At 35.1% G+C, this 27929-nt stretch overlaps 2 protein-coding genes across 10 annotated transcripts in view; one reads left to right on the forward strand and one right to left on the reverse strand.

Moving 5' to 3' along the window:
* The window catches only part of LOC145933994 (cell adhesion molecule 1-like), a 153086-nt gene that overhangs the window by 103016 nt on the left and 22141 nt on the right, over positions 1-27929 (forward strand). For all 9 annotated transcript variants that reach the window (XM_083034121.1, XM_083034113.1, XM_083034114.1 and 6 more), the window contains 2 exons: positions 12398-12521; positions 23102-23237. In XM_083034121.1, coding sequence (XP_082890247.1) covers positions 12398-12521; positions 23102-23237 — 260 coding nt within the window. The remainder of the gene's footprint in view (positions 1-12397; positions 12522-23101; positions 23238-27929) is intronic.
* The window catches only part of LOC145933995 (uncharacterized), a 157865-nt gene continuing 146775 nt past the window's right edge, over positions 16840-27929 (reverse strand). The window contains exon 7 of the mRNA XM_083034122.1: positions 16840-17065. The gene's annotated coding sequence lies outside the window, so the exon portion shown is untranslated. The remainder of the gene's footprint in view (positions 17066-27929) is intronic.

A 27929-nucleotide genomic window follows, 5' to 3' on the forward strand; every position in this document is an offset into this window, starting at 1 on the left:
GTAAATCGTGTAAGCGGAACTCATAAAGGCATCGGTAAGAGGCGAAGCAATAAAGTACGTATCGAGTTTGCGGTTAACGTTAAAGGAAAACGATAAATAAAATTACAAATAAAAGCTGACTAGAAAAAGGAGGGAGAGCGCGAAACGGAGGTGGGAAGGAGGTTGAGATGTTGCTAGCCGGATCGAACAACCAAGAAATCTCGATACTTTTCCAGTCTTTTCGTACTTTATTTATTTACTCGCCAGAGCGCGGAGATGGGTCTGTGCGGGAAAACTTCTCGCTCTCTCTCCCCATCTCGAGCCAGCGACTTTCTTCCTGTCGGAAAAAGATGCCCCTCGACCCCTAACTCAACCGCGAAAGTCGTAACTCTCGCGAGATTTCTCTGCGTAAGTTCTTCATGGACGCTTTAGACGACTGCCGCGTTGCCGCGCGATCGTTTTCTCTAATCTTCCGAACGGAATTCCACCACCGACAGTGATGGCTCGGAGTTGCTGCCGCGGACCGAAGACGGTGGGAGAAAAAAAAAGAAAGGACGAGGATGCAGAGAGAGAGAGAGGGAGAGCGAAAGAAACAGCGAATCGTTACTCAGCAAAACTCGTTTCAGCAAAACGATCCGTCATCGAATATGGGCGGAGAAAGAAGGAAGATAACAGGGAACACGTTGAAAAAAAGAAGAGAGAAGCGATTTGGTTGCCCAGCGAAAAGGGAGCACCTTGAAGACCCCGCTGGGTCAGCCAACGACCATGAATTTTCCACTCTTTTGCGTGCTTCTCGAATATACATGACAGATCGATTTGCTCCTCGCAGTAGTCGCGATACGAATGTACAATAGTTTGAACGTGCCATTCGTACGGTTCGTGTATTCGATTCGCCGATTCGCCCGCATCTCCATGATATTATAATAATATAAATTGTAATAATAAATTCAGTCAGAAAAATCAGACAAACCAATAGAGAGAGAATTTTGGAAAATTTTCTCATTTTCTTATTTTCTTTTTACGTCTCTTTTATACTGAAATTTTTATTCGCTTATCTATTAATTTAACAGTACATTTTAACAAGAGGCGTCTAATGCACAATGATCGATGTTTTTTAAATATAATAATTACTGAAGCTTATGTAGCATTATCATAATCCAGGCAATTAAGAATTTTAATTACATTGATTGACAGCTGTCGATTTATAAACCTGCGACCCATATACTTCAATATATTTTCATCCTTTCCAACCCTTTCGGATCGGGACCAGTTTGGCTGCCCAAGTCATCCGCTAGATGGATGGTAATTGCATATCCTAAGTTATCACGGAATCGAAGTTTCTTCCGGTAGGAAACGACAAGCTTCACGGAATCTCTATTAGGGAAGCTCGATCGAAGTGCCGCGTGGACGTATACGCGTCTAGACTGTGTAAGAGTCGTGTAGTCACCGTGTTTAGTCGCACACGAACGTCCGCTCACACGGAACCGCGGAGTCACCTCGAGCGGAAGATAATTAAAGCGTAATTATATACTTTGGCGAGAGACGAAGAGACGGGCGGAGGATGGGTGTAATGACGTTTAGTCGACACGTCGTAGATCTAAACGTCGTAATTGATGCGATACCTAATGATTATCATCAAGAATATGATTAGTGCGAGATATTGCTGTTGTAAACATTTATTAGAAAAATTCTCTTTGTATTTTTATAATCCAATAAGAAAGTGGATTATATATGATGAAAAATATTGAACAGTTTAATGATAAAATATATTGCTTTTTGAGAACATTTAAATTATATTGCACATAACATTCTAATTACTTAGCGAACTTTGCTCATACTTTTCACGTACAGCTATAGCTGTAAATAAAAGAGGAAATTGATTTTTGTATTATTTTAAATATAAATGAATCAAAGAATGATATTTAGTGATAATTGTTAATATAATTACGAAAATATGTTGTGGAGATAGCAACAATTTTGAATATGAGCAAATTTTTTCACATTAATTTTCAATAAAAAAAAACAATATAATATTTCATCTACAATTTCGTCTACAATATTTATTGAAAATTATTTATGCGTGTGCACTAGCGGATCCTGACGTCGATAATGGGGGGGGGGGGGGGGGTTGCAAAATTATTGTATTTAATATTTTTGGTTTCATGATTAGCTTCTATTCTAGGATCAACGACGTCGATAGCTCTTTAATGTTTGTTTTTCTTTATTTATATTTTTTAAACAAATTCAGCAAAACTGTTTCTTTTAATTTGCAAGGGGGGGTTTAACCCCCCCTCCCCCCTTCCCAAGAATCCACCAGTGTATATAGATATAAAGAATTTCGCCTAATTATTTTCGTGCAACGAAATTATCTCATCATTTCGTTGTATGACTTAATCTATACTTAACTCCTTGAATGCGTAATGAGTATAATTTCCAGTGTATCTTATACTTTTATATATATATATATATATATGTATATATATATAAATATATATATAAAATATATATATATATTAATATATAAAAGTATAAGATATACTGTAAATTATACTCATTACGCATTCAAGGAGTTAAGTATAGATTAAGTCAGACATAGGATAAAATAATGAGATAATTTCATGCACGAAAATAATTAGGCGAAATTCTTTATATATATAATATATACAATTCTTTTAATTTGCAGGGGGGGGGTTAACCCCCCCCCCCCAAGGATCCGCCAGTGTGCGTGTGTATTGCTCACTTTTATAGAATTTGTCTTCCGAAAAATGGCAGAATGTCATTCGAAATTGACACGGAAAATATTGTTATTTAAAAGCATATTCAAAAGTAACTGTCTTCTTCTCTTTTACGTCAAGAGAAAGATTATCTTGCTACATCTACAGAGTACCGAAATTTGAACTCGCAGATTTATTCCTGCATAGGATACGCGAATATCGTCGCTTTGACTTTATTTTATATTTAATACCAAGCTGTGCATCGCGAGTCGTCGGACTCGGGGACTCTATAAATTCGGCTTCGCGGAGTAGTATAAGTCCACCGTACGTCCGACGCAAGGAGCGAAACGCATGAAGAGCGATGAGCTTGCCTGAAACTCGGCAAACCGTCCGGTAACACGTCGATTCGATGACCGAGCCGTGAGTTATTGGATTTCAAAGTTCGGAAGTAAAATTCGTCACATCGACCGCCGGCGAATCGGCAGTGTACGCGCGGCACGTATCGTCGAATTGACTATTGCACTTTGAAACTCAATAACTTACGAACGCGCACCGGCGCGCGCGCGACGCTCTGTGCGATATTGAATTCAAACTTTCCTGTTATTCTTGTATGACGGACGATTTATCTCGCTTGAAAACATTCTCATCTAGACGTTTCCGCGGTACTAAGATTCGCGCGCGCGCGTAATTCTCGAAATATGTTTTCGTTCAATTAGTTTATCCTCTAAAACCCGCATCCGCTGCGCCGCGTACACACTTTATAATTTTCATATTTAATATATATAATATTTATTATATTTTAAAAGAATTTATTTATTATACATTTTATATGGATAGCATGTTAATTTATGGATAACAGCGACGGTATTTCGAAAGGCTCGACAGAATTTATGCATTAAAGCATGACACGGATACTTGTTTTGCGCAAATTCCATAAAATATGGCATGCAGTGTCATTACATGTACATACGTCGCATGAGAAGCACTTTACGTTAATCTGTACCATACATATGTCGCGCACGCTCCCTGCGATATATCTTTTTTTTTATTTTTTTATTTATTTTTTTTTTGTATGAAGATTCGAGCGAGGACATAATAGGAAATAAATACATCATCTTTTTAATTAAAAAAGAACGCAACGCAGTGCGTAAAAAAAAAAGTATTGTTACAGTTGTCGAAAGTAGACACTTTCCAGGATATTGTTGGCATTTTGGACGCAAGTGTTGCTGTGCAATTAACATCTTTATCGCGCGCAAAACACTCGAACGTTCGTCGTATCGCGTGGCGCGGTTTTCGCCGCTGAACGGGTATCGTATTTGCCAGAGGAAACAATATGCTCCCCACGTAACGTCGTAAACGAGACTGTGAGAGCGCGCGAAGCGCCTGCAAATTGGAACACACGCTTTTTCCACCATGTCTCGAGAAATCGTGGAGAAAGTAGAACGGAGCGTCGCTCTCTCCCTTCGATCGGTGCGAGACACCCTCTCACACTTTTACCCCCTCGCCCTCTCTATCGTCGGGCGCTCCCCAGAGTACGTGGCCCGACGTCGCATCGACTATCGTATAAACCGAGACACTTCAGCTTTTCAACCTGTTCTCGTCATTTCGCTTCATTTTATAAGATACCCGTACTCCCTCACGCGCGTTATTGTACTTGTCTCCGCGGCATTTTCAGTTCGATGTTTTAAACGAACCCGGGGGAGAAGGGACGGGGAACAACGACTGCATCGCGAGCATTAATTGGATCCTACTCGACTCAGACAGCTGTCAAGGAACTCGTAATTGAATTTCTGAAACATTAATCCGACTGGCATGCCGATCCAGCGGCGGCGAATGAAATCTTGAGATAGCAATAAGAGAGAAAGTGAGAGATGGAAAGAGAAGAGAAAACAGGTGGAAGTAATCGCGCCCGGTTTTCCGTTCCTCCCCCTGGCCTCCTTCACTTTCTCTTGCCACGTCCAAAATTTACAGTAATCGGAAGTGTATCATCCCTTTTCGCAGAGATGAATAATGTGATTAATTATGAGTCGAGGAATAATTGAATCGTTGAGACGTCTTAGCGAATAATCTGTAAAAATGCTTACAAGTAAAATCTCGACGAAAATTAATTTCTGTGCATAATTATTCTTATAGGAGACGGAATTTTAAAGATTGTACTTTAGAGAATCATTACAGCTACCTTTAATCAAATAGATAAATTTTTTATCAAGTACTCTTTGTTAAATTCTTTTATTTTCTTTACACAAAGTAATCTATACGATTGTTTTGTTTAGTAGTTGAAACTGTCTTTTATCTTAAAAAGAAAAAAATCAGTATCTTTTATTTTTTGAAATGCATCGTGTTATTCCGCGTGAAATTGCTCTCACAACATTTTACACTTCGCCCTTTTTCCAGAAAGAAGAAAGATATACTTTGTATTATGGCGCTACTTTTCAGTCTTATTTCTTCACGGGTTTTTCCTCGTAAGGGCTGAATCCTACACTTGGCTACGTATTAAGACGATGATGTACAATACAACAATGTTAAAATGACAATGTAGAAAGAAGGGAACGAAGAGAAAAGAAAACTTTACGGGCTATATCTCTTTTGTTTCATGATTTTCACATTTTGGCTCTTGACTTATCCTTTTATTACTTTTCATATTATTTTAATCTATCATCCGAGTGCAGATTGTGATAATAAACTATCGTATGGCCTTTTGAAATTACTCTAGTTATTTCTGTTTCTATCATACGAGATATTATTTATGATTAAATCATGTCTTATAATCTTTGTACTTCTTATGAAAACTTATTGATAAAGATAGGTCATAAGAATATAATAAAATGCGATACATATTTTACAACGGAAAAAAACAAGAATATATCTTAAATTAATATAAATTTAATATAAATCAAAATAAATATAAATTTAATATAAATTTAATATAAATCAAAATAAATATAAATTTAATATAAATTTAATATAAGTCAAATTAATTTAATGTTTAATAATTTTATGGTTTATTTCATGTTTCCTCTAAAGTAATTTCTTTTATCACGAGTGTGTGTTCCGACGTAATGTAATTTACATTGATTTATGTTACGTTTAATTTAACTGATGAGTTTCGTATCTTCATTGCGAAGATATACGAATCTCTCTCGAGGAAAGGACCATATGCTGTACGCGTGGAAAATGATTTTGTCAGATGCAGAAACTTCTAGCGAAGAGATCTGTTGCGATATTGATGTTTCACTTCTCTTCAAATGGCAAAGATGTAACGAAGCCTCTAGATTTCCGCATAGATTTACAAACTTGTACCTAATATTGCGTGCTTAATTAGGACTTTTGAATCGCGATACATTACGTGCGGATACTTGGGAAAGGGCTCTTGTAGAAAGACATCGTCTCACGTTTACGTAACTGAGCTTCGTAAAAGATATCGGATAGAGCAATTTAGCGTTCGTAAGGATCGATATTACGTTTAATTTGCTTAATAGCTGTTATCTAAGAATTTTTGATAAATATTCAAAAAAGGAATATTCTCTTGATTCGCGCAGGATACACATATTTTTGTATATCTTGAGCGGAATGAAGGACTTAAAATGCATAAAGTATATCGAGATGAGAAAACCTCTTTTGCAGAGAAATTACCTCTTTTCCGAGAATTACTGGAATATTTACCGAATCTTTTATCTTCAAATCATCAAATATGCATATCATAGATACCGTATGTATACCATATAGACCATCTAATTAATTAAATCACGGAGCATTGAGGAATTAGGTCAATAATGCAGTCTCATCGGGCAATAAAGGACAATTGAAACCGAAAACACACTTGCATTAAACGAATAGTTGCATTTTTTCTTATCCGTTTGATGATAATCCTTGCATCAACAATCGTTATCAATTGTGAAGCAAATGGACACTCTAAAGTGCGGAGCATGCGAACGTCGAAATATCTTCTGCGATATATACATAAATCACAAATTAGTTTGCTCTCGCCGGCGCACCTTCCCGATCAGTTTATTCTACGTATTGCTACCTCTAGCAGCAATTTCTCACGCTTACAATTCACCTCTCTAGAAGCGAAAATTATTCCTGACGCGCCCGCGTCTAAATCGTCAACCCGTTCATTATCGATTCCCTACGTAGAAATTTCGCAGAGAATTAAATCAGTCTAGAAACTTTAAATGAGAATCTGAAATATAAATATGACATTTTTTAAAAAAATTATTCTTATCTCGCTATTCGTGCAATTTATATCGATTTTGAGTTGAGATGTATATAAGTAAATAACGATGTAATAACATCTGTATTGAAATGATGATAATTAAATTCTTATACGTTTAAATCATATCGTGCATTATTATGGATACACAAATCCTGCTTTAGCATCTATGATAGCACGGCGTGTACGTATTTTAAAATGAGAAACAGTACGTGTGATACAATATCAATAAACCTTGATTACACTAATCGTGTATCCATTAGCGATAATATGTAGAAAATCATACGACCGAAATTATTGAGTATCGTCACGTCTGTGTACCAATCTGTTGTGTGGACGCGCATAAGTTGGCGCGAGATTGACAGCCTCATTTTAATTAATATCCCCAACATGTTTATTTAACACGACAAAGCTTTGAAGCCAGTACACCGCTAATTTGCCATTAGTTAAATTATTGGATGTTGCGCATATTCGAACGGGAACACATGGCTAATCAAAGAGAGAACGGAATACCACTGTCCTCTGAAATCCTTTAATTTTTCCTCGTTTCGGTTATTCTGTTTCAGTTAAATCCCAATATTTTGCGTTAACAAAGTAAAAATGGAGAATATTCAGTCACATCTTAGTACATTCATTTATTCGACGGGGGGACTCTAATATACTTTCTGCGGTTGAGATTTATGCGATTAGTATATCCCAAAGGCCAAGATTCATCGCTGCACGTTAGCTTTAACATTATAACGCATACTCCTTCCTCCGTATAATTTCACCACAGAGAATTTCCTATTACGAGTTCTACAGTTCTCCATTCTCGCGCTATCCAATCATAGAATTTCGCCTCGATTGCCCCGCGAATCTCATTTATCATTGCGACATTTTCCTCGATCTTATTAGCCCGAATGGTCTCGGTGCGACTTGATTTAGCGTTGATCAAATTATAAATTGATTTCGAGTCTTGTCGTGCGTCACCAAACAATATAATTGTTTACCGTAGACATTCTGCGCTTTTAAATAAAAGAATATTTATATTTATATATACACAACGTATTGTCCATATAAATTATTACAATATTTTGTTATATGGATGTAAACCACGATTCGTTGAACGCATTTATAATAAATGAATTGGTTGAACGAATTCATAAAACTTAAATAACGGGAGAATGGATATATCTAACTAAAGTTAAAATTATATAACTATATCATCGCGAATTTGACGATTGTCTGAATTCATATAAATACGGAACAAAATAATGGGTTTATGGTAATGTTGGTATAATAAATAATATTTAGATCATTGGTTTTTCCAATTCAAATAACGATTTGCATGAGCGCTATCAGTTTATCGGTTTGCATGAACGCTATCACTTTATCGAGCTAATTTTGAATTAAAATAAGATACACACAATACACACTTTATATACTCTCTGACAAAGAATTCACTCTTCTGTTCTAAAAAAAAAAAAAAAAAAAAAAAAAAAACTCCAAGAAGCATAGAAAATTTAAAGAATAGAACAAAAGCAGCACGTAAATAATGCTTGACTAAAAATATAAAAAAGATTACATTTGTTGGAAATGGTCGGCGAAATCGACCCGCGCGTAAAGGATTGAGAAAACATACCACACCAAGCAATGAAGAAAGGAAGAAAGAAGAAAAGTAAAGGCTGAACGAAAAGAGGAGGAGAGCAAGTGAAAACAGAAAGAGAAAGAGAAAGGGAGGGGTAGAGGGGGCGAAAGAGAGAGGAAGAACGGGAAGAAATCCCGCAGGATACGACCCAGCAAATGAGCCGGAGAATGCAAATCAATCCCACGACGCAGGGCTCGAAATTGTGCACCTACGCTCGAATGCGGCAATCCCTTTTCCAGGGCTTTGCTGCATGTGCCAGGATGAGGTAGGAAGAGAGATAGGGTGGCGGTGAGCTAGTAGTGAGCCGCCGCCGACACCGACACACAGCCCACGGAATGCTCCCCTAGGGTACGTCACTGCTACGGTGCAACGGCGCAATGAGACCGACATTGCAGCCGAGCGTGCATTATCGCATTCGACGTGTCCGACGCGACCAGGAGAACCGCCTACTGCGCGATCCTCTCTTCGGGGAATAATGTTCTCTTATGCTCCTCGTATACACGACTTTGCTCGCTCGCTCACGAATCTTCATTGTGAACCACGTGGCTCTCGATTACATCTTATTTCTGCGAAATGACGCAATACATATCGCGGTAAACAGATGGTACACATTGTATCTCCTTGTACGATTTTTTTCAATTGCTCGCATTAGATAGGATCACAAAAATGAGATAGCAGTTTGTTCCGAACGGATTATGTTATGTAACCAGAAGACGAGATTATAAGACAGATGCAATTCACGAAGATCATCTTATTTCTGTGAAACTTATTTTAAATCTTAAACTTTGGAACAAGACTTTGATATTTGAACTAAAACTTCGTTTTGCTTTATTTATTTTTGCATTCTTCAGATTACGTAAAATCTGGTTTTACAATTGTTTTATATTGAAAGCTGTTTTTCAATAATTTAATGCATTATAAATAATATAAATTAAGTATGTGAAAAAATACGTTTAAGAAGGTATAAAGAAAATTTATTATATATTTCTTCTTTTTTTTCGCGACTTTCCTTCAATTTTATTCTTACAAAATTATTTTATCACACACACACACACACAGATTAACAACACATGTATATTTTATAAAATCTTTTGAAAGAGATCAACTTTTAAGATTTTAAGCTTATCTTATAATACCACTATATTATATATACTCTTCTCTTTCAGGGTAAAAACTCTATAAATTATAAGCCGTTCTTAAATCCCCGATATTCATGCTAATCTTAAATCCCGAGTTTGAATATCGGTCAATTACATCAAAATGTAGAAAATTTGAATAATTTTTTTCATATTTATTTGACAGACGCTCAATGCTCATTAATCTCTTAAAAATTCGTTCGTTTAACAAGATTTTACTCTGATAAGCAATGAATATTGTGATAATTTTTCGTTTGATGAATATGAACCGATCGCGAAAGAAAATGCATACGGCATTACTTTTGCAAACGCGTCACTCGTAAGAACATGGCGATGACGGGGTCGAAGACGAGATTCCCTTTGTCCTAACCGGCGAGCTAACCGCTCAAAAGGTTTATCGGAGCATGACTGAGAAACTCTATTGAAATGCAATTTAACGAGATGGAACGGTGGGGAAGACTATCCAGAAACGGCGATTATAGCGAAAACGACAAATGCGTGGTCGTGGAGTAAGGTACCTCTTCCGACCAGATCAATCGTTTCGAACATAATATCAAAGATAGAATTTAATTGCGAATGAACATAGATATAAAGATGAATTCGTTACTCGGGTTTGCAACTAATTTATTATTCGAGCAAAGGAGGAAACACGATAATGCTTTCATTAATTATATAGTTACCGATAACGATCTAATTTTGCTTATTAACCTTTGACTTAATAATCCCAGCATATTTATTTATGTACGATATATTTGAAGATTCGTGTGTCTTATGAAGAATTTTATCGAGCACCCTGGATGCGCAAACATAGAAAAATTTATTACAATTGCGACATGTATATAATAATAATGAAAAAGACATATTACTAATTACAAACAATCAACGATAATCACGATACAAGCAACTGATTTTTGATTTACCGTTTCGAATGCAAAAAGGATAATTCTCAATTAAGAAAATGACGGATTGCTGCAATGATGTATCGATCACGTATATTAATGAATTATTAAATTAGTATTTGCTCTATATTTGAGTCTCGTCACGCGAATGATTCTCCCAATCTCTTCTTCCTATTGAATGTAATTTGATTGACACAATATATGAAATACGTTTTTCTCGAGTTTAAAAATATATTACGTTTATAATCGATACTTTTCGGACCCACCTTTTTCGGACGTGTGTGAAAGACCTTTGTTGCGAACAATTTTTTTGAAAAGTTCTCTCTTCCTCTGATTATAATGAAGATTTATGATACATATGATTGTCATATAATCACGACAAAAATTTATTCGTATTTTCGGATATTGGACACGTGAAAAAAATTACATTGTCGTGAAGATTTGACGAATTTTGTAATTTTCAATTCCAAAAAGTGCACAGTCAAATGCATCTTGGAACAGTATTCCCTCGTGTCAATTTGAATATTATTGATACAAGGCGCAGCCGTGAGATGAATGTTTGATCGTGTGAAATTAGTGCACTCGGAAATATTAACGCGTTGCTCACCGCGTATGTAAATACATGCCCATGTGTAAATTGCTTCCCATGTGGAAAGCTATTAATACTTTATAAAGAGATATCGAGTAGGCCACAAACGTTCCAAACTAAATGCTCGCTGTCAATCTGTTAATTGTGCAACAATGAGCAGCATGTTAAAGTTTCGAGGTCTAGAAAATACATTTGTGCTACTCTTAAAAGCGAGAGAGAACCGTTTCAATTAATAGCGCGATTCAACGATAGAAATAATCGAACGAGGAGCAATTAAGGATACGATCTAAAGCCGGGCGCACGAATGGGGGGCGCGCGTTCATTTCACTTTTATTCCCGACTCGTCAGTACCTGTTCGTTTCCACGACTCGTCTCTATTGTGCCGAATGAACCGCAGAACCGATTAGTCTCTGGATACGTAAATTGCGTCCACGGTAAAAGCGGCTTGTGAATAGGTAGATGGGGTACTCTTCAGTAGCAAAGGTAGGCGTATTGGTCGCCCATGCAAAGACTCGTACAATTAGCTACCAGGATCTCACCGCCAATCTGCGATGAAGATTTGAGATGATGAAACGAGTACCAGTGTATATATCGCATACAAATATTCCGTGCATGTTTGTAAAGCTTTTTTTTATAATATAATTTGTGTGTGTGTGTATTATAAAATTTATAATATAATTTATATTATAATAATAATCATATGAAAAAATTCAGAGATTTTATTTGTGAGGGGATAACGAATTGCAATAAGATTCAAATTTCTTAACAATTTTCACAGCATCTTCTTGTTGGATTAAATTCTCGGACTCGATTGACTGTTTTCTCCCACGCATCTGGCGCTTCAACTTTTGAAAACTAAAAAAATGTTACCTGCTTAAAGTCCATTTCTATAAATATTGTTTTAAAAGGTGTTTTTAAAGCATATTTTCTTCGTAAATATTAACAAGTTAATAGTTGGTTGTAATATATTATAATATATAATATATTATATGTTAAAATATATATATTATGATATATAATATGTAAATATATGTATATCACATGTATATTTTATCTTGTATGAGAAAAACGCGATCACCATTACGAATTATTAAAACATGACACAGAATATAGTATTTTATAGAGTGTCACAACAAGGATAGTTGCAAACTCAAGTTTATCTGCTTGGTATCTATTAATTATTCGATCAACAGTTGTGACATGCATTTAATAACGTGTCTCGTTTAATCTCTTGTTTCAGATACGATCCGGGGACAGACAATCTCTATGCTATTGTATGGCATAAGGACCACGAAGTATTCTACAAATATATACTACAAAAGAAAGAAGGCTACATCTATACTGTCCCTGGTGTTAAAGTTGACGTGAGTAAAATATCCTCTCGTGTTCCATTGTACTTCAGCGCGCTATTATGTGTTTTTCAATATTGAATCTTTAACATGTTATCATGTATACAACGTTCTTCTTTGATTAAGAGCATTTCTAAAAGAATCGGTAAACTTTATATATTTGTCATAAACATGCAGACATTTTTCAAATCCAAAAATAGACAAATCGGCGAATGACAATAGTGAATGGAAGCAAATAAGTACGTCACAGATAAAAAATGTATGTAATCCCCGGAATGCGAAATATTTTAACAGGAACGGATTAGTTTAAACCTAGATTTACGTTTGCATTTGTTTCGATAAATCATTCAATGAAACTCGAATTCGGTGGGAGATGCAGACAAATAAATCGAATTGAAGACCGCCACATCGCAGCGATGCGTCATGGACGATGAATTTTGAGACAAATCTCGAAATCTATCGCGAGTGCCCGATATATTTTTCGAAGGCGACCTCCTGCAGATACGTCTTAAACGTCGATATATCCGAGATGCCGGGTAACAGGTTGGAGAGCCTCCGGGTTAAACAAAGTGGAGCTTTCGACCTGATCTACGATACCAATTTCAGGGAAAAATCTTCGATTCGCTCGAGCATACGTAGCGGGGAAGAAGGAAAGAGAAAGGTGTGGGAGGGGAGGGGGAGGACGAAAGATTTGCTCTAACGTCACAGGTTATAGAAATCGGGGAGCGGCGAGAGAACTGTCGGTCCTCTCGCAAACGAAACCGCGAACGATGAGCAAACTTCGTTTCGAAAATATTTGTCCCGTCGTTCGATAAACGGAAACGGTTTTTTTCCCGACAAGGAGCTTAACACGTGAGCTTACGTGGGTGTCTGTCGCCTATAATAAAAATATCTATATTCGTCGGGAGAATATATTGTTTGCCATCTAATCCGTAAAGAGAGAAGCACAGATTAATTCGGTGATTTTGTGATTAATCACTTGACGATGCATAATCACATTGGGTATCACTGCAACAATTTTCTTTATTGACTCTAACATCAGGAATAAAGTAAAAAAACTTTAACTAATTAATTTTATACACTTATAATTCATCACATAGTTTAAAAAATTCTTCCTTTTTCTATAAAAACGCGAAGATATCCAATCTTTATAATCTTTTTATTGTAATGTAATGAGCTCTTTTTACACACACACACACACAAGTTAAAGATTTATATATTCATATCCTCTTTTCGAGATGTATGACATGAGAGAAAATTATTAATTTTATTATTATAGATAATAATAAACGGCGACATAATTTGGACTCTAAAATCACCAAAAGCATTCAATCACGTATCACGTTAGCAATGTTTCGTCCCATTTTATATAGATCTGACAAAAAATAGACTAGGGGTACACTATCAGGCGGTGTGGTTCGTATAGCGCGAGGGAATGTGCATCGTATATCATAGACCGCTATTGTGCTCAACAACGTACATGGGAGCGTTCAAGTTTTACGGCTTTCCGCAAAGATTTAGCGGCGCCAATCTACTCTTCATATTACGAAGTAGATGAGGCTGAATTCAGAGATCTTCGCGAAAAGAGATTGCACGAGGGTGATGCATCCCGCGCTGCCGTGATGCAACAGATGTAGGTCGCGATACGCTCAGTGAAAAAGGATCGACCGCTTTTTAATGGACATGCACGCGATATCGGTGATATGATTATGTGTACGCGAAATCGAGTTGCTACCAAATTCATAGCTATCGATTTTTTCGAGCTAATCGTGTTTGATAGGGATTACTCCCGTCGCTCAATCTTAATCCGCTCAACTTTCATCGATAATTTGTAATAGCTATATGTTTAACAAATAATCACATAATGCACGGTCTTATATGCAGCAAACCAGATAATCTATACGAGTCTGAATTCGCGAATGTAGAAAGATTTTGTGATTCATTAGCTTCTAAGAAGTAATAAAAGGAAATGTCAGGTAAATAAAATATTTTTTGTAAATATAATTAATCATATATAATATATATATTTCAAATATTCAATCAGTCAATTCGATTCAATATTCAATATTTTTAATTCACACGCGATTTATCTTTATTCTTTTTGCAAACAATTCTTTCTAAGCATAAAGAATCCTATTCGTATATAATTCTTGATCTTACGATATTGCAATTTTTCTTTCTATCAAGTTCGCTCACGCGGGTTTAATGTCAACATTTTATATACGCGAAGCAAGATAAGAAATAAGACGGATAACTACATAAACTTTCTCCCTCCCTCTCCGTTTTCTTACCTTATGTTTTAATATCTATATCTACAAGATTCTTTTGTGTCACGGGACAAGCTGTAAAACGCAATTACCTTTACGACTACATATTCGCTTTGACGCAGCAAGCCTTGCGGTAGATAAGTACATCAAGTATATCTTAATAAGTTCCAAGTATATTATACAGAATATCCAAATTATTAAACTTATAATATTCTGAATTTTTTCATTTTACATACAAGATATACAAGAAATTATCGAATAAGGCATTTAAAGCGATCGATGGTTTGCTCTCTTGCCAAATATTCTGTTCTAAAGAAATTTATTATTTATTAATTTCAAAGAAAAAAATTACAAATTTCTGCCACTTTTTATTTATATTTCCCGAAAGCAATAGATACTATTATTCCAATAAAATTCCTTAAACTTATTCGATGTAAATTTCGAGTTTACAATCATACATCATAGATTACTCCAATTATCGATATTAAATCTCACTTTTACAAAAAAAAAAAAAAAAATTAATGAACGATTATCGATAGCGTCTGGTAATTGAAAAATTATTTGACAACTCACATTTCCATCGATAGAAAAAATCCACACATCGTAGTGTATACACGTGTCGTGTCGAATCGCCTGAGGTAACCGAATTTACGAGGAATTGCTCGTTCGATCGTAAAGGAATCGTATCGTCACTTCTCGAGAAGAAAGACTAAAGTGAAACTGCATCGAGCACGATACACCAGGCCGAGAAAGAGCGTGGAGAGAAAAGAGAAGCGTCGAATCGGACCAGCAGTGTGATATAGGTGTGTCGCGTGAGAATTTCCTGTAAAATATTTCAATTTATTCCTGGTCGCGCGGAATATTGCGACGCGTGCTCGAAGACACCGTGTACATGTATATAAACAAGGTCGCGTAATAATAAAGTGCTACAACTCGAAGTAGAATAATATAAATAAAGCCCATCACGAGCGCAGACGGACCTAGGCAGTCGTGGAAACCAATGTTACACGCGATCGCGGTAATATGCTTTGTGATAAAAAGAATCAGTCGTAATGGAAACGCGAATATGACACTATTTTCTGGAAATACGCGTGCACTATTTCTCCTCCTTTCTACGACAGGTAACTATTAATGACGAAGAAATATAAGAAAGACTATACGAACACTGTTGATCATTGCGAATGTTATGCAATCAAGATCCAATTAATCAGTTATTTCATATCTGTAGATGGTTTGATTTATTTCCGCTGCGGAAAAGCATGTAATAAAATTATTCCTCTTGATTAATTTTGATCGGAGATTAGCAGATTTTCATTTGAGGATTAGCTGAAAAAATAATATATGAAACTTACGACAAACGATATCCGTAAGATTTGAACCAAGAATACATTGTCTTAAAATGTGTCACGAACTCTGAGGATGAAAAGATGTCTGATTCTGAGACATTTCGTGCAGCATGCAAGATTCGTGGATTCGTGCGGTAATTTTCGGATGCCCGATTCTCTCGATCCTTTCGTCGGCGGAAATGAGCGCGGACCACGACACAGCTTCGTCGTGGAGAAATCGGCCGTACGCGTGAGATATGAAATAAACTACCGTGTCTCTAAAGTATCGAACGGGTCTCCGTTTCGCTGCGAGCGATCGTCTCGATTCCCGAGACGGTGCGTCCGCTTCCGATTCACGTTTTCGATGGCACGAAAGTTCCGCTCTTCTTGGCGCTCGTTAATATCGTCCGACGTGTAACGAGCATTACGTGAGCCGAATCCACTCATCCCTTTCGCCCGCCGATCTTTCGAATCTCCTGTATTGGAGAGCGGACTATTAATCTGGCTCGGTCCAATGGCTCCCCGATATCGACAAAGAAAACTCTACGTGGACAAAAGCGATCATATCTGTCCGCCGTCGTTGCTGCGCCTGATTCCTGACGTGTATTAAAGTGCTAAGAAAATTTAAGGAGATATAACGTCGTTAATCTAAACGAACAAAGGGAGCTGTAAAATATTTTACTTTTATTGTAAATAGCTTTCTCTTTCTACACACAATTTATGTTTATGATTTTTATAAGTAAGTTTACAATTTTCTTTACATGTCTATGAAACTTCCATCAAATAAATAATTTTTAATTATTACAATTTCAAAAAGAAACATTGCTTATAAAATTACATTATTATTTGCTGGCCGATGAATGTAACTGTCCGTGTAATTTGAATGGAGTGTTGAGATGATCTTGATCGTGAATAAGAATATTCATCATTCTTTTTCTGCTTTTTCTCCAAATTCACAAAGAGAGATCTGTAAAAGAAAATCGAGATCATGCATGTGATAAATTGTTCATTGAACATCAATTGTTCTTTAGATTAAATCAAAATTATTATGATCAAGAAACATGATTTGATGTTCAATTTTTATATTAATATTAAATCACTTAAATTTAATCATGCTCTCTTTTTTCACTGTTGTTTTTTTATTAATTTGCTAGTTTAAAAAAAAAGTCTGCTCAACTGGGAAATTGAGCTAACATATTCTTTCTCATTCCGCAATTATTTCTCATCGCGTGCCTTATTCTAATAATGGGTAATGCGAATAATAAAGTATTAACGAATCTCGCAGCTTAGGGTAGTTCCGGACAAATATCTCTACGTTTTCGAAAACGCGAAAGAGCAACTAATATAAAAATTGTTTTTATCTCGCCTGTTCGCGCGCACGAGTAATCGCGTTTACCTTCATCGGACACGGACGCAACCAGCCTGAAAGGCGCTCGCTAATTCGCCGTAAAACCGAGAGAGATTCCGAGGTGCTTGGAAAAATGATGAAAAAGACGTACTCTCTGTAGGAACGCAGCGAAGCCGTGAGAGGAGGACACGTGGGATATAATAAAGTAAGCAAGAGAGAGAGAAGAACGCAGCTTTGAAATTACCTGCCAACTCGAGTCTGAAATTTCATCGAGAACGAATCAACAGCTGAATTTCTCGCTATCTGCTAGAAATGCGTATCTGTCTTCTGAAAGAGAGAGAACCTTCTCTTTCTTAATCCCTTTACTATGTTTTTCTCTCCTTCTCTTAATCTTTATCTCTCTTTAACTCTTTCTCGTTCGACTCTTACGCGAAACTTCTGTAGCGAAGCCAACAAACAATCTCAGATGCTTTGAGCAAGTTATCACGCGCTCCTCTTCACGCTGTCATGCTTTTTTGGCTCGCTCCGGTAAACTGCCAGTTTATGGACTTTTCTCGCGCTAACTGAGTTGGGTTTGATAGTCGAACGCTCCGTCTTTTTTGCAAAAGTATTCACTCATTACGATTTTTCGTAATGAAATTAAATTACACTTTTTGTAAGTTGTTGTGTTAATTGTTTCAATAATTTTTATTAATTAATATTGAGTCAACAAGTGATTATTACTTCTTCAATTTATAGCTCTTATAGAATATATAAAGATATATAAGAATCACAAAATTAAATTCAGCCTTTTTCTACATTACAGTTTTCCTCACGGTAGTAATAAAAAAACGCAGAAATCGTAAGTTTGAGTTAATCAGGATTAGAGCGAAAATGGACGTGTCGGGTGTAATTGATTCGAGTCGGCAGCTCTTTCGAACAATATTCTCACAAAATGTGTCCTTTGACCTATTAGCTTATCGTTACAAAACAGACCGTTTGAGGAGCGAATTGCCACCGGTGGGAAATATTGTCGGCGGTAATGCGATTCTCGCGGTCTCCGCTGCTCGCCGTCATTTCCCCTCTTGTTTTCGCGAAACTTTTCTCAGGGGACGTAAATTGATTTGTCGGCGTAAGAACTCTATGTCCGACAGCGCCTTTAGTACGAGATAAACGTCAACGTTGCCGTGCGGGAACCACGTCGTTTATACTTCGTGACTTCCTCCACGTGATCGTGGCCGGTGCGCCTTCTTTCCTTACGTTTCCGCTCCTTCTGGAGACGCGTTTGTACTGTCTCCGCTGCTGGAAAAATCTCTGAACGTGTTACTGCCGGTAATAAAATTTCGCCGGACATATGAGGGCGTACTGCCCCCGACCTTTTCTCTCATGCTCGGTCATCCGACTTTTCGATTCTGCTTCGGCTGCCTGAATTTTCTCGTAGAAATCGCGAGGTAGATATGTATGGTCCACATAGTCGAACCTTTCTTTTCGTCATCCGCGCTAAGAATACGCGTAAACGTTAAACATTAGGACGAACATTGTCCTGTTCTATTATTTTTATTGAGTGTTTAACTAGAGCGGAAAAAAAATATAATTCAAAACTCGTATGCATTTTTAAATCAGTAATTGAGAAAGTAGAAGATAATATTATAGAGAATGTATTCATTTTTAATGTTTCCTAATTTTGACGAGTACTTATTTCGAGATTAACGTAATGAAAAATAAATATGATTTATCCGAGGGGTTGGTCACTGAGGTAATTTTTGTACAAGGGCTAGGCAATCCAAAGGAAATTTTGGGTAATCCAAGGTAATTTTTGGTAATTCTAAATAATCTTTAGCATTCTCAAGTAATCTTGGGTAATCTAATAGGAAATCTAAGTAATCTAAGGTAATCTTTAATTTTTGAACTTAGTGAACGTCATTGATGAATTGTATCTTTTTACAATAATATACATTTGCAGTCGATTTTTAGAGTCGACGCTTCGTAAAAACGTGCTTTTTTATAATTTAAGAATTGTCGTGGTTAGGTTTTCGCGGTATCACGTCTTTCTCTCTCAGGGCACGAACACACGAGCATTTAAAAATTACGAAATGCATCCTTATTTACAACTTTTGATAAGCCATCGTCATTTAACAGTAAAACAAAACCTATATTACAATTTTCAGGTGTTGAATATTCTGCCGGTAATTTCGGTATTATTTTCATTTTTACCGCACTTTATTTTATGGATGTATTGCAAAGAAAACAACAGTAACAAAAATTAAATTTTTATTTCCAACGTTTTTGGGAATAAAATTGACAGCGTTAAGAAATAATAAAATATTTTTAAAATATATCAAAAAAATTTTTTTCAATGTTTTAAAATAGGAAAAAATTTTTACTGTTTACAACTAAAAAATTAAAATATATATTAAAAAAAATTCTTTAAGATTAATTTTAAATAAAAAAAAGGGAATAATCGAAAAAGATATCATTCTAAATTCTAAGTATGATGGGCATAATTTGTATTAGGTAATCTTAAGTAATCTGAGGTAGTATTAGGTAATCTTAAGTAATCTGAGGTAATTTAAAGGTAATCCTAGGTATCAAGGGTAATTTTTGTACACTATAATCACTAGTGATCAACCCTTCGGATTTATCCAATTTGTGCAAAGAAGAATATTGTACATAAGATGATATTAAGATATTGTACATAATTAATGAAATGTGGAATATATTCTTAAATCCGCGAGAAAAATAATTTTATTATTTACCGCTCTATTCTTATATGTTCTATTTCTATTTGTAGATTTCTATAGCATGTTTAACACTTTCACTATCTTTAAAAGTGCTTGGTAAATCTTCACGAGAGACGTTACTTACTTCCTCACAATTGCGCGCAGTTTTATCGCATCCGCGAAAGATATTTCCTGAAAAGAGCTTTCAGATATCTTTGGTATATACCGCGTGGATTTCTCCCGCATCAGGGTACTGTAACAGTATGAAGCCTTTTGGTAACGGCGTTTATCTTTCTGATCGTTTCTCAATGTACATTCTTTTCCCATTCGATACAATATAATTCAATTACTTGCGTTACATATTTTAGGATAAGTTTTTTAATAATTTATTGGCTACAGCAATGTGGAATTTAGCGCATATCCTAAGGAATTCTATTTTATTTTTATTTCCGAATTTTATTACTGAAAAAAATATTTTAGATGAAAATTATTCTGTTTCAAGAATTTCTTATGATGTTAATGTTGTTTAAACTCTCTCTTTTTATTCCAATCACTTTCGAAATTTAATTAGTTTTCTTAAATATTTTTCGATAACTCAATTTTGAAAATAAAAAAATGAAATGATTATAAAAAACAGGACATCTCTTGTATAATTTTTTTATATGTAAAAAAACGCATTATAAAAATTTTAAATGTTTTTTCTAACAATTAGTCGTAACGCGGAATTGTAATAAGAAGTTTGAAAGATTTAATATAGAAATGCAGTTTTCATGTCCAATAAATAAATTGACATTTCTTGATAACATTTATTATCTAAAGTGATATTATCTGAAAACACTGACGGAATTTATTTATTTTATAAATCCACTTGATTGTGAGAAAAAATTGATTGTTATGGCGAATATACAAAAGCTTTTAGTTCTGTTACAAAACTGAGAGTTATCATAGGGAACATATATCTGCAATATACTTTCCATAAACTCGAATAGCAAAGAAGTGTTCCAATTTTCTGCCCTGCAAGCACCCAAAGACTTACTTCTCCGCCGTATAATTCTTAAACTCGTTGCACCGATCTACTTTGGACTACTACGGACGTGAAATGCGCCATACATAACACACACACACACACACACACACATATTTATATATATTCCGTTATAAATGGAATAAGCACGTATATTTGCTCGCTCGTTTAAGTGCGCATATATATTTCTTTATATACGATCCAAGTGCCAGCCAGATCGTATCATATAAAATCGAATTTCCATATTTGTCTTCTAGATAGATGGACAAAATTAGTTTTTTAAATTTAAAAGTTTCAATTTCTTTTGAACTCTGAATTAGAGTATCGTATCATATATAATTACGAAATAGATTGATTGTGCTGGTTTAAAAAATAAAAAATAAAATTTAAGAAATGTTTGTTTAAAAGAAAGAGGAATTTTTTCATATATTTTCCAATAAATTCAATAAATTTTATTTTACAAAAAAAGCTTTGATTGTATGCTTCTATTTACTTTTATTTGCGAAAATCTCCATTGCATCTGAAAGTTGACGAGGAAAAAGAAAAATCCATTTGTGTGATGTTATTTCTTTTTTGCATAGGTGCTTAACATAGTATAAAAAAATGTTTATTAATTATGTTATAATTGTCTTATTAACCTACAAGAAGAATTTTGCAATTTTCTGCAAAATATTAAATTTATATAAACACTTTTAATTTTATCTTAAATTTCCCGAAGGAATTTTTATTCTAAAAATATTGCAAAATTATAATATTTCTCTCCAACTAATTAATCTTCGTTTCTCTAACGTGTAAGTTTAAGCGGAATATAATAAATGCTTTAATATAATAAAAAAAGTGTACGAACGTAAGAATCTTTTATAAAGTTTTAAATCACAAATCTGCAGCAAAAAAGAACAACTCTTATGCTCGGTAATAATGCGCGATCTGCGACCGCCATTTGTAACGACGTAACTACTACATTGCTCTAAAAACGAAATGACTCGTAAAGTCGATGTCTTGTCGCCTCGTTTTAATCGTAATGGCACGAATTATTATATAAATGCTGTCAAATAGCTCGGAAGAATCGAGACTCCGTCTCGTCCATCTCTCGACACTTCCTCCAATAGACAGATCTCAAATGTGTTTTCTTATTCGAGTTATTCGAGTTTAATATAATTCATTTTTATTTATAGTATCTTTAAATTTTTATAATTATTTATTCTATAATAGCCCGCAGCAAAAGATTTGGTCCATCTAAAAATAAATTTCCATATTGTCAAATGTAATAGACATATCTCTCGCAATTTCATATATTTCAAATGTTCCATCTTTTATTTAATTTTAATACAATTTGTAATTTTATTTTCCAATTTTTATAAATCTCATCTATATAATTGTTTGCAAAAGAATGTGATTTTAAAATACATGCTTGCACACATTATAAATAAGTAAACATTATTAAATAACTTCGTGCATATTATAATATTATTAATAAATAATAAATGATAAAAATCGTTTCTTTATTTGTTAAATATAATTCAAATGTATCTTTTCCACTCTGTTCGTTCAATTTATATTTAATATATAATTATATTTAATATATTTAATATAATTTAAAAATTATTTGTTTTTTTTAAATTTATAATTTAATCTATATATAACAGTCAACCCATAACTAAGAATTTAATTATAAAAATAGATGTCTGTGTAACATCTCTCTTTCGAATAAACGAGAAAGAGAAAAAAAATTTTAATTTAATATTTGTATGTAAAGTCGCGATATATGCGAGTGAGAGTTAATTAACGGGTATTATCTTACAATTAAATAGAATGTTGCAAGCCAACAATCTCCAAATAACATAAACTTTTTAGTGTTTCGTATTTATTTTTATTATTTGTATTATTGATTTACTTATGTGATTTTAAAATGAGATACATTTTCTGTTTCAGAAAGAACAGTCGAATGGTCAGATGGTAGTATTACAAAACGCGAGCCTTCACGCCAGCGGCAAATACAAATGCGAAGTTAACGCGGAGGGGCCGAACTTTAACTCAGTTAGCGCCGAGGCGAACATGGAGGTCATAGGTGAGTGGATTGGTGTCGCGTTTAATTAATAATGCTTTGGACACGGCCGCACCGTCGCGTCGTCTCCCCTTTGGTAACTCGACTAAAGACTACGACGCGGTCGAGTTCGGCAGTGTGCCGAAAGGAAGAGATAAAGAGAGAGGTAGTCGTCGCGTCCTCGCGAAGAAACGAGAAACTGCGATTCGAGACCTGCATCGTCCTTCATATAATGTTCTCTACCACCCTTGAAAATAGAACGAGTCCCATCAGTCTAACCATGAATTCGCTATCGCGTTTACACGTTCATGTGGTTACGATGGACCGATTAGTTCGCGAAATTAACGGCAACTTCGTCGAAGCGTTGGCGATATCGGATTACAGCATTGTGTAAGTTCGCAAGTGCCACCGAGACCCGGTATTGCTTGCAAGACAATCTAGCAGTCAGAGAATGTGGTAATTACCGAGTGTCAGATTTCCTCTTATTGGAATCGTAATGGGACTAAATGAATCGTGAATATGAAGGATAAATACTAGTTCTGATAGAGAAAACATGGATGTTGGAAATTGTCAGAGATAATGAAGAATAATTTTTGAAAGAAATCGAATAGCACAACTTAAAAATTTATAATTTTTAATTGTCGTTAAGGGTTATTATAAATGTAAAAGACTGCAAAATTACAATAGCAATTACATTTTCTCCAAATTGCCTGTAGCGTAAATTTTACATTTATCTCTAGAAATGTAAATTTTTCAACACGCATTGCATATACATAAATGTGCTATTATTAAAAGCGCGCAGTACTATTAAAATTACCTAAAAAAGCACAGTTTTAATGAACGAAATAATAGCGAAAAACATTGGCAAATATCTATTCACCACATGATTAATTTCTCTTTTAATTTTTTAAAGCTGTATTTATATCATGTATTTCAAATATTTCGCTACCTCTCTTGTAACTGATAAAATACAGCTATATAATCGCTTCATTGATTAGATGGACAAACAGATAATCGTTTACTCCACTGACCAGTTCAAGCGGGTAAACGAATAACGGTTTGATTGATTAATCGTTCAGCTCTTTATTTGATTGCGCCATCGAACGTACAATACATACGTGTCCATATGAAGTTACAAATTCATCAATAATCTGTGCATGAACGTCATCTGCCTTTTTTGTTTGTCTGCTATTCTTTTGTTATTTGATCTCCATACAACTCGATTTCTGAACGCACTTTCATCAGTTGCATGACATATATACAACGAACTATAGGTACTGCAAATATGATACATTTATCCCCCAAACAAAGCAAGCGTATGAAGTAGTAAATGGGAGACAAAACCCGATAACAGCGCGCAATATCCGCTGACATAATCACCCTAATTCTCCTTTCAAAGATTAGCATCTCCGATTGATAATGACGCGACACATGATTCCCCCATACGATGTTTCGGACATTGACCAATCAATCCGCGGCGGATATTCGATCCAAACAACCGTGCGCGTAGATGCGTACGATGTTCTTATCAGGATCAAAGGAAGCGTATCTAATTATCTTGAACACACGCTAGACGTGGTATCCGTTGCAATAGGATTATCATACGGTCAAAGTGGGTGATACGATAGTACATAGTGGCTCCGAGCTAGATATTAACTCACTTTAACGTAGACGGTTTGACAACACAGGTAGGCACGATTATAACGGACTCGTCCCGCGCTATTGGCAAAAGATAATCGCCTTATAATTATCGTCACAACATATCGTGTTCAAATTAATAAAATTCAGGCGGTGTGTTACGGTGAATGATTTTTTGGAATTTAAAAAAACAAAAAAACATGTCGGATGTAAAATACAATGAATTAAGCGCATTTATTCTTCAATTAATTTCTCAAACAGCTTATTCATTTGTGCGGAAGTCACGTTATATTACAACAAAAACATTAAAACAGAAATAATTCCGCACAATGCTTCCGCACATTGTTAATAATTCAATAAAGGAGATACATTTAAAAATGTATATAATTCGCCGAAAAGAGAGACGGATTATAGAATTATAGATTATTATAGAATAGAATTAATAATTATATATTTCGTTTTAATATATGCAAAAAATACAAAGCACACCATATGACGAAAAAGTATTGATTGAAGAAACGATTATTTTTTTTACGTCACATAAATATTACAAATTTACAAATCAACGTGCTCTTTTCTGATACAATTGTGTTATAAAGATGTGCATTTATAATATTGCTTGCGCGAAACGTTTTTAAAGAGTAGCAAACAAACGATATTAAGTCAGGGATGATTGATGAAAGCGTAATTCATCCGAGAGTTCATTTGCGTATCCTTTGATCATATCGCCGACTTACAAAATATTCTAACGCTAATTTTACCAAAGATCGCATTTCCTGTCCTTTCTTATCCGCATCCCGTTCGGTCGAATCAAAGAATTCGCGTTTTCCGCGAAAGGTAGAAAATTCGCCCGAGTGGTTGCGCGATCGGTGAACGGGTGTTAAAGTTTAAGGGTGCATAAAGCCGTCGAAACGCAATAAATATTACGGCGTCGTAAGTCTTATACCGTAACTGGGCACCGCCGACGCCGCCTCGGGCCAAAGCAAACGAAAAAAAAAAAAAAAAAAAGAAAGGAGGCCTGGAACGTTTTTTTTACTAGAGCGAACGAGCGAGATGGTCGCTCGCGTTGGAAGTAGGGTGGCAGGATGCGGACGAGGGAATTTTAAGACCGTTGTAAGAGGCCGTCGAGGAGGCTGTCGTCGTGCCAAGTTTCGTCGACCTGTCGGCTTTTCGTCTCCCGCTGCATTTTTACGACGAAATTCTCTCCCCTTGCGCTGGCCCGCGTAAAAATCGATAACCAGAGCGTTGTTCGTTTCGCGGCTTCTCGCTCGCAATGCGGCGAATTTGAGCGTGAAGCGTACCGTTTGCAAATATCGTCGAAAAAAAAGATTTGCGTGACCATAAAATAAAAATGAAGTATTTCATTACCTGTCGCGCAAACATATAGATATAATGCAAAGTAGAAATCAAGTTTCAACAAATCCAATTATTTTTTTCACCATATTGGATATCATATCACGTAACTGTTTTTTTTTCCTCGCGTAAAAACAGATGTCTAATTGTCTTTTCGTGGTTAATCGTGTTCCATTTTCGCTTAGCGGTCGGTTCTCGTATTTTTTCCTTTTTTCTGTCTCTCGTCTCTCTTCTCGCTAACATGCGAGTTCGATCCGCGTTTCCGTCGTCGGGCCAGTGCGTTTCAACAAGAGCAAGCGAGCGTGAGTTATTTGAATTTATTTCGCTGTCGTGCCATCGGCTAGACGGTAATTTTATTGCCAAATGTTAAAAAATGCAGAGAGTTAATTGTGTGGAAATTAGCTGTTTTGAGACAACGTTCTCTATATTAACAATTTACTCATCTCTTGTCATATGAGATAAGTTTCTTTTAGATATTAGATTCCAATTATACATTTTTTTACTTTTCTAATATCATTTCTTTATATATAACGTCCGCATTCTAATTCAAAAATTATTCTATCCGATTAAAATATAAAACAACAACATTCGTAATATTCTTATACAGAAATAATTTTTCTAATAAATTCATTATTAATTTGATACATCAGTAATAATCGACTAAAAATTAAAATGAAAACGATATTGCAATATTTGCAATTAACTTTCGACGGAAACGTCAACTTTTGGCGGAAATGCCAGTCAGATGGAACGAAAGGATCGTAATTATAAGACCTAAAATAATTTCATTATATAAATATTATTACGAACGGAGTCGTGATAGCTTTAAAAATTTATCAGGAATGTGCACTTTTATTACGATGGTATCTTCGAGAGTGATTTTGATAAGAACTATCCGTCTCATTGTCAGATTAATTTTCACGTGCAGTCCATTTAGTTATAAAGATAACGAACACACACATATCGAATTTAGATTTAAAATCAAATTATATCCTTTTTATATTTATAATGTTACCAAAGATATAAAGATTATATAAAAAGTAAGAATAACTTTTTAAATATGTAACTTGAAATAACATTTTATTCATTGAACTTGTTTTACTGTCCTTTACTATTTAAAAAAAACACGGTGGTAAAAAAGTTCATCAGTTGTCAAGATAACCTTGCTTTTTATCGAACAAAAAGTGTTGGGCAAATTTTTATTATTGCAATTTGTTATTGGTTAGAAACTAATAAATTTCTTTCGATTTTTTTTTGTCAGATTATCGTAAATGCTTTAAAAATGGCGACTATTACGAGGACCATAGTCTGTATATTTTTTAAATATTTTTAGATATGCCGTAGAAAAAAAAACAGATGCAAAGTGTATGCTGTATTTTGAAAACAACAATTTTATAAGTGTGTAAAAATAGAGGAAATTCTTAAAATTAATTTTAATTAAAAAGTTAGATTAACTTTATCGAGTTGTTTAGCGTTGAAACTAATGGAAAAAGGGGAAAGTATCTATTTTTCTATTTGGAAGAATATTCTTATCCGGCGAAAAATATATGCATTAAACAAATATGCGTACCACTTCGACGGCATAAATTTCGCGTGTGTTTCCCAAGTGAGCGCACCTAATCCCCGATGCATTTTTACGGAGTTCACTTTCTCGGCTTCGGCTATTAATTGTGCGTCTACCGTACGGCCGCTTCATTATGGAGGACATTAACGCGAGGCGGCACG

Source organism: Prenolepis imparis, unplaced genomic scaffold, assembly GCF_030444845.1.
Source record: "Prenolepis imparis isolate NDT839.2.m4 unplaced genomic scaffold, iyPreImpa1.0 SCAF_3, whole genome shotgun sequence".
Classification (NCBI taxonomy): domain Eukaryota; kingdom Metazoa; phylum Arthropoda; class Insecta; order Hymenoptera; family Formicidae; genus Prenolepis; species Prenolepis imparis.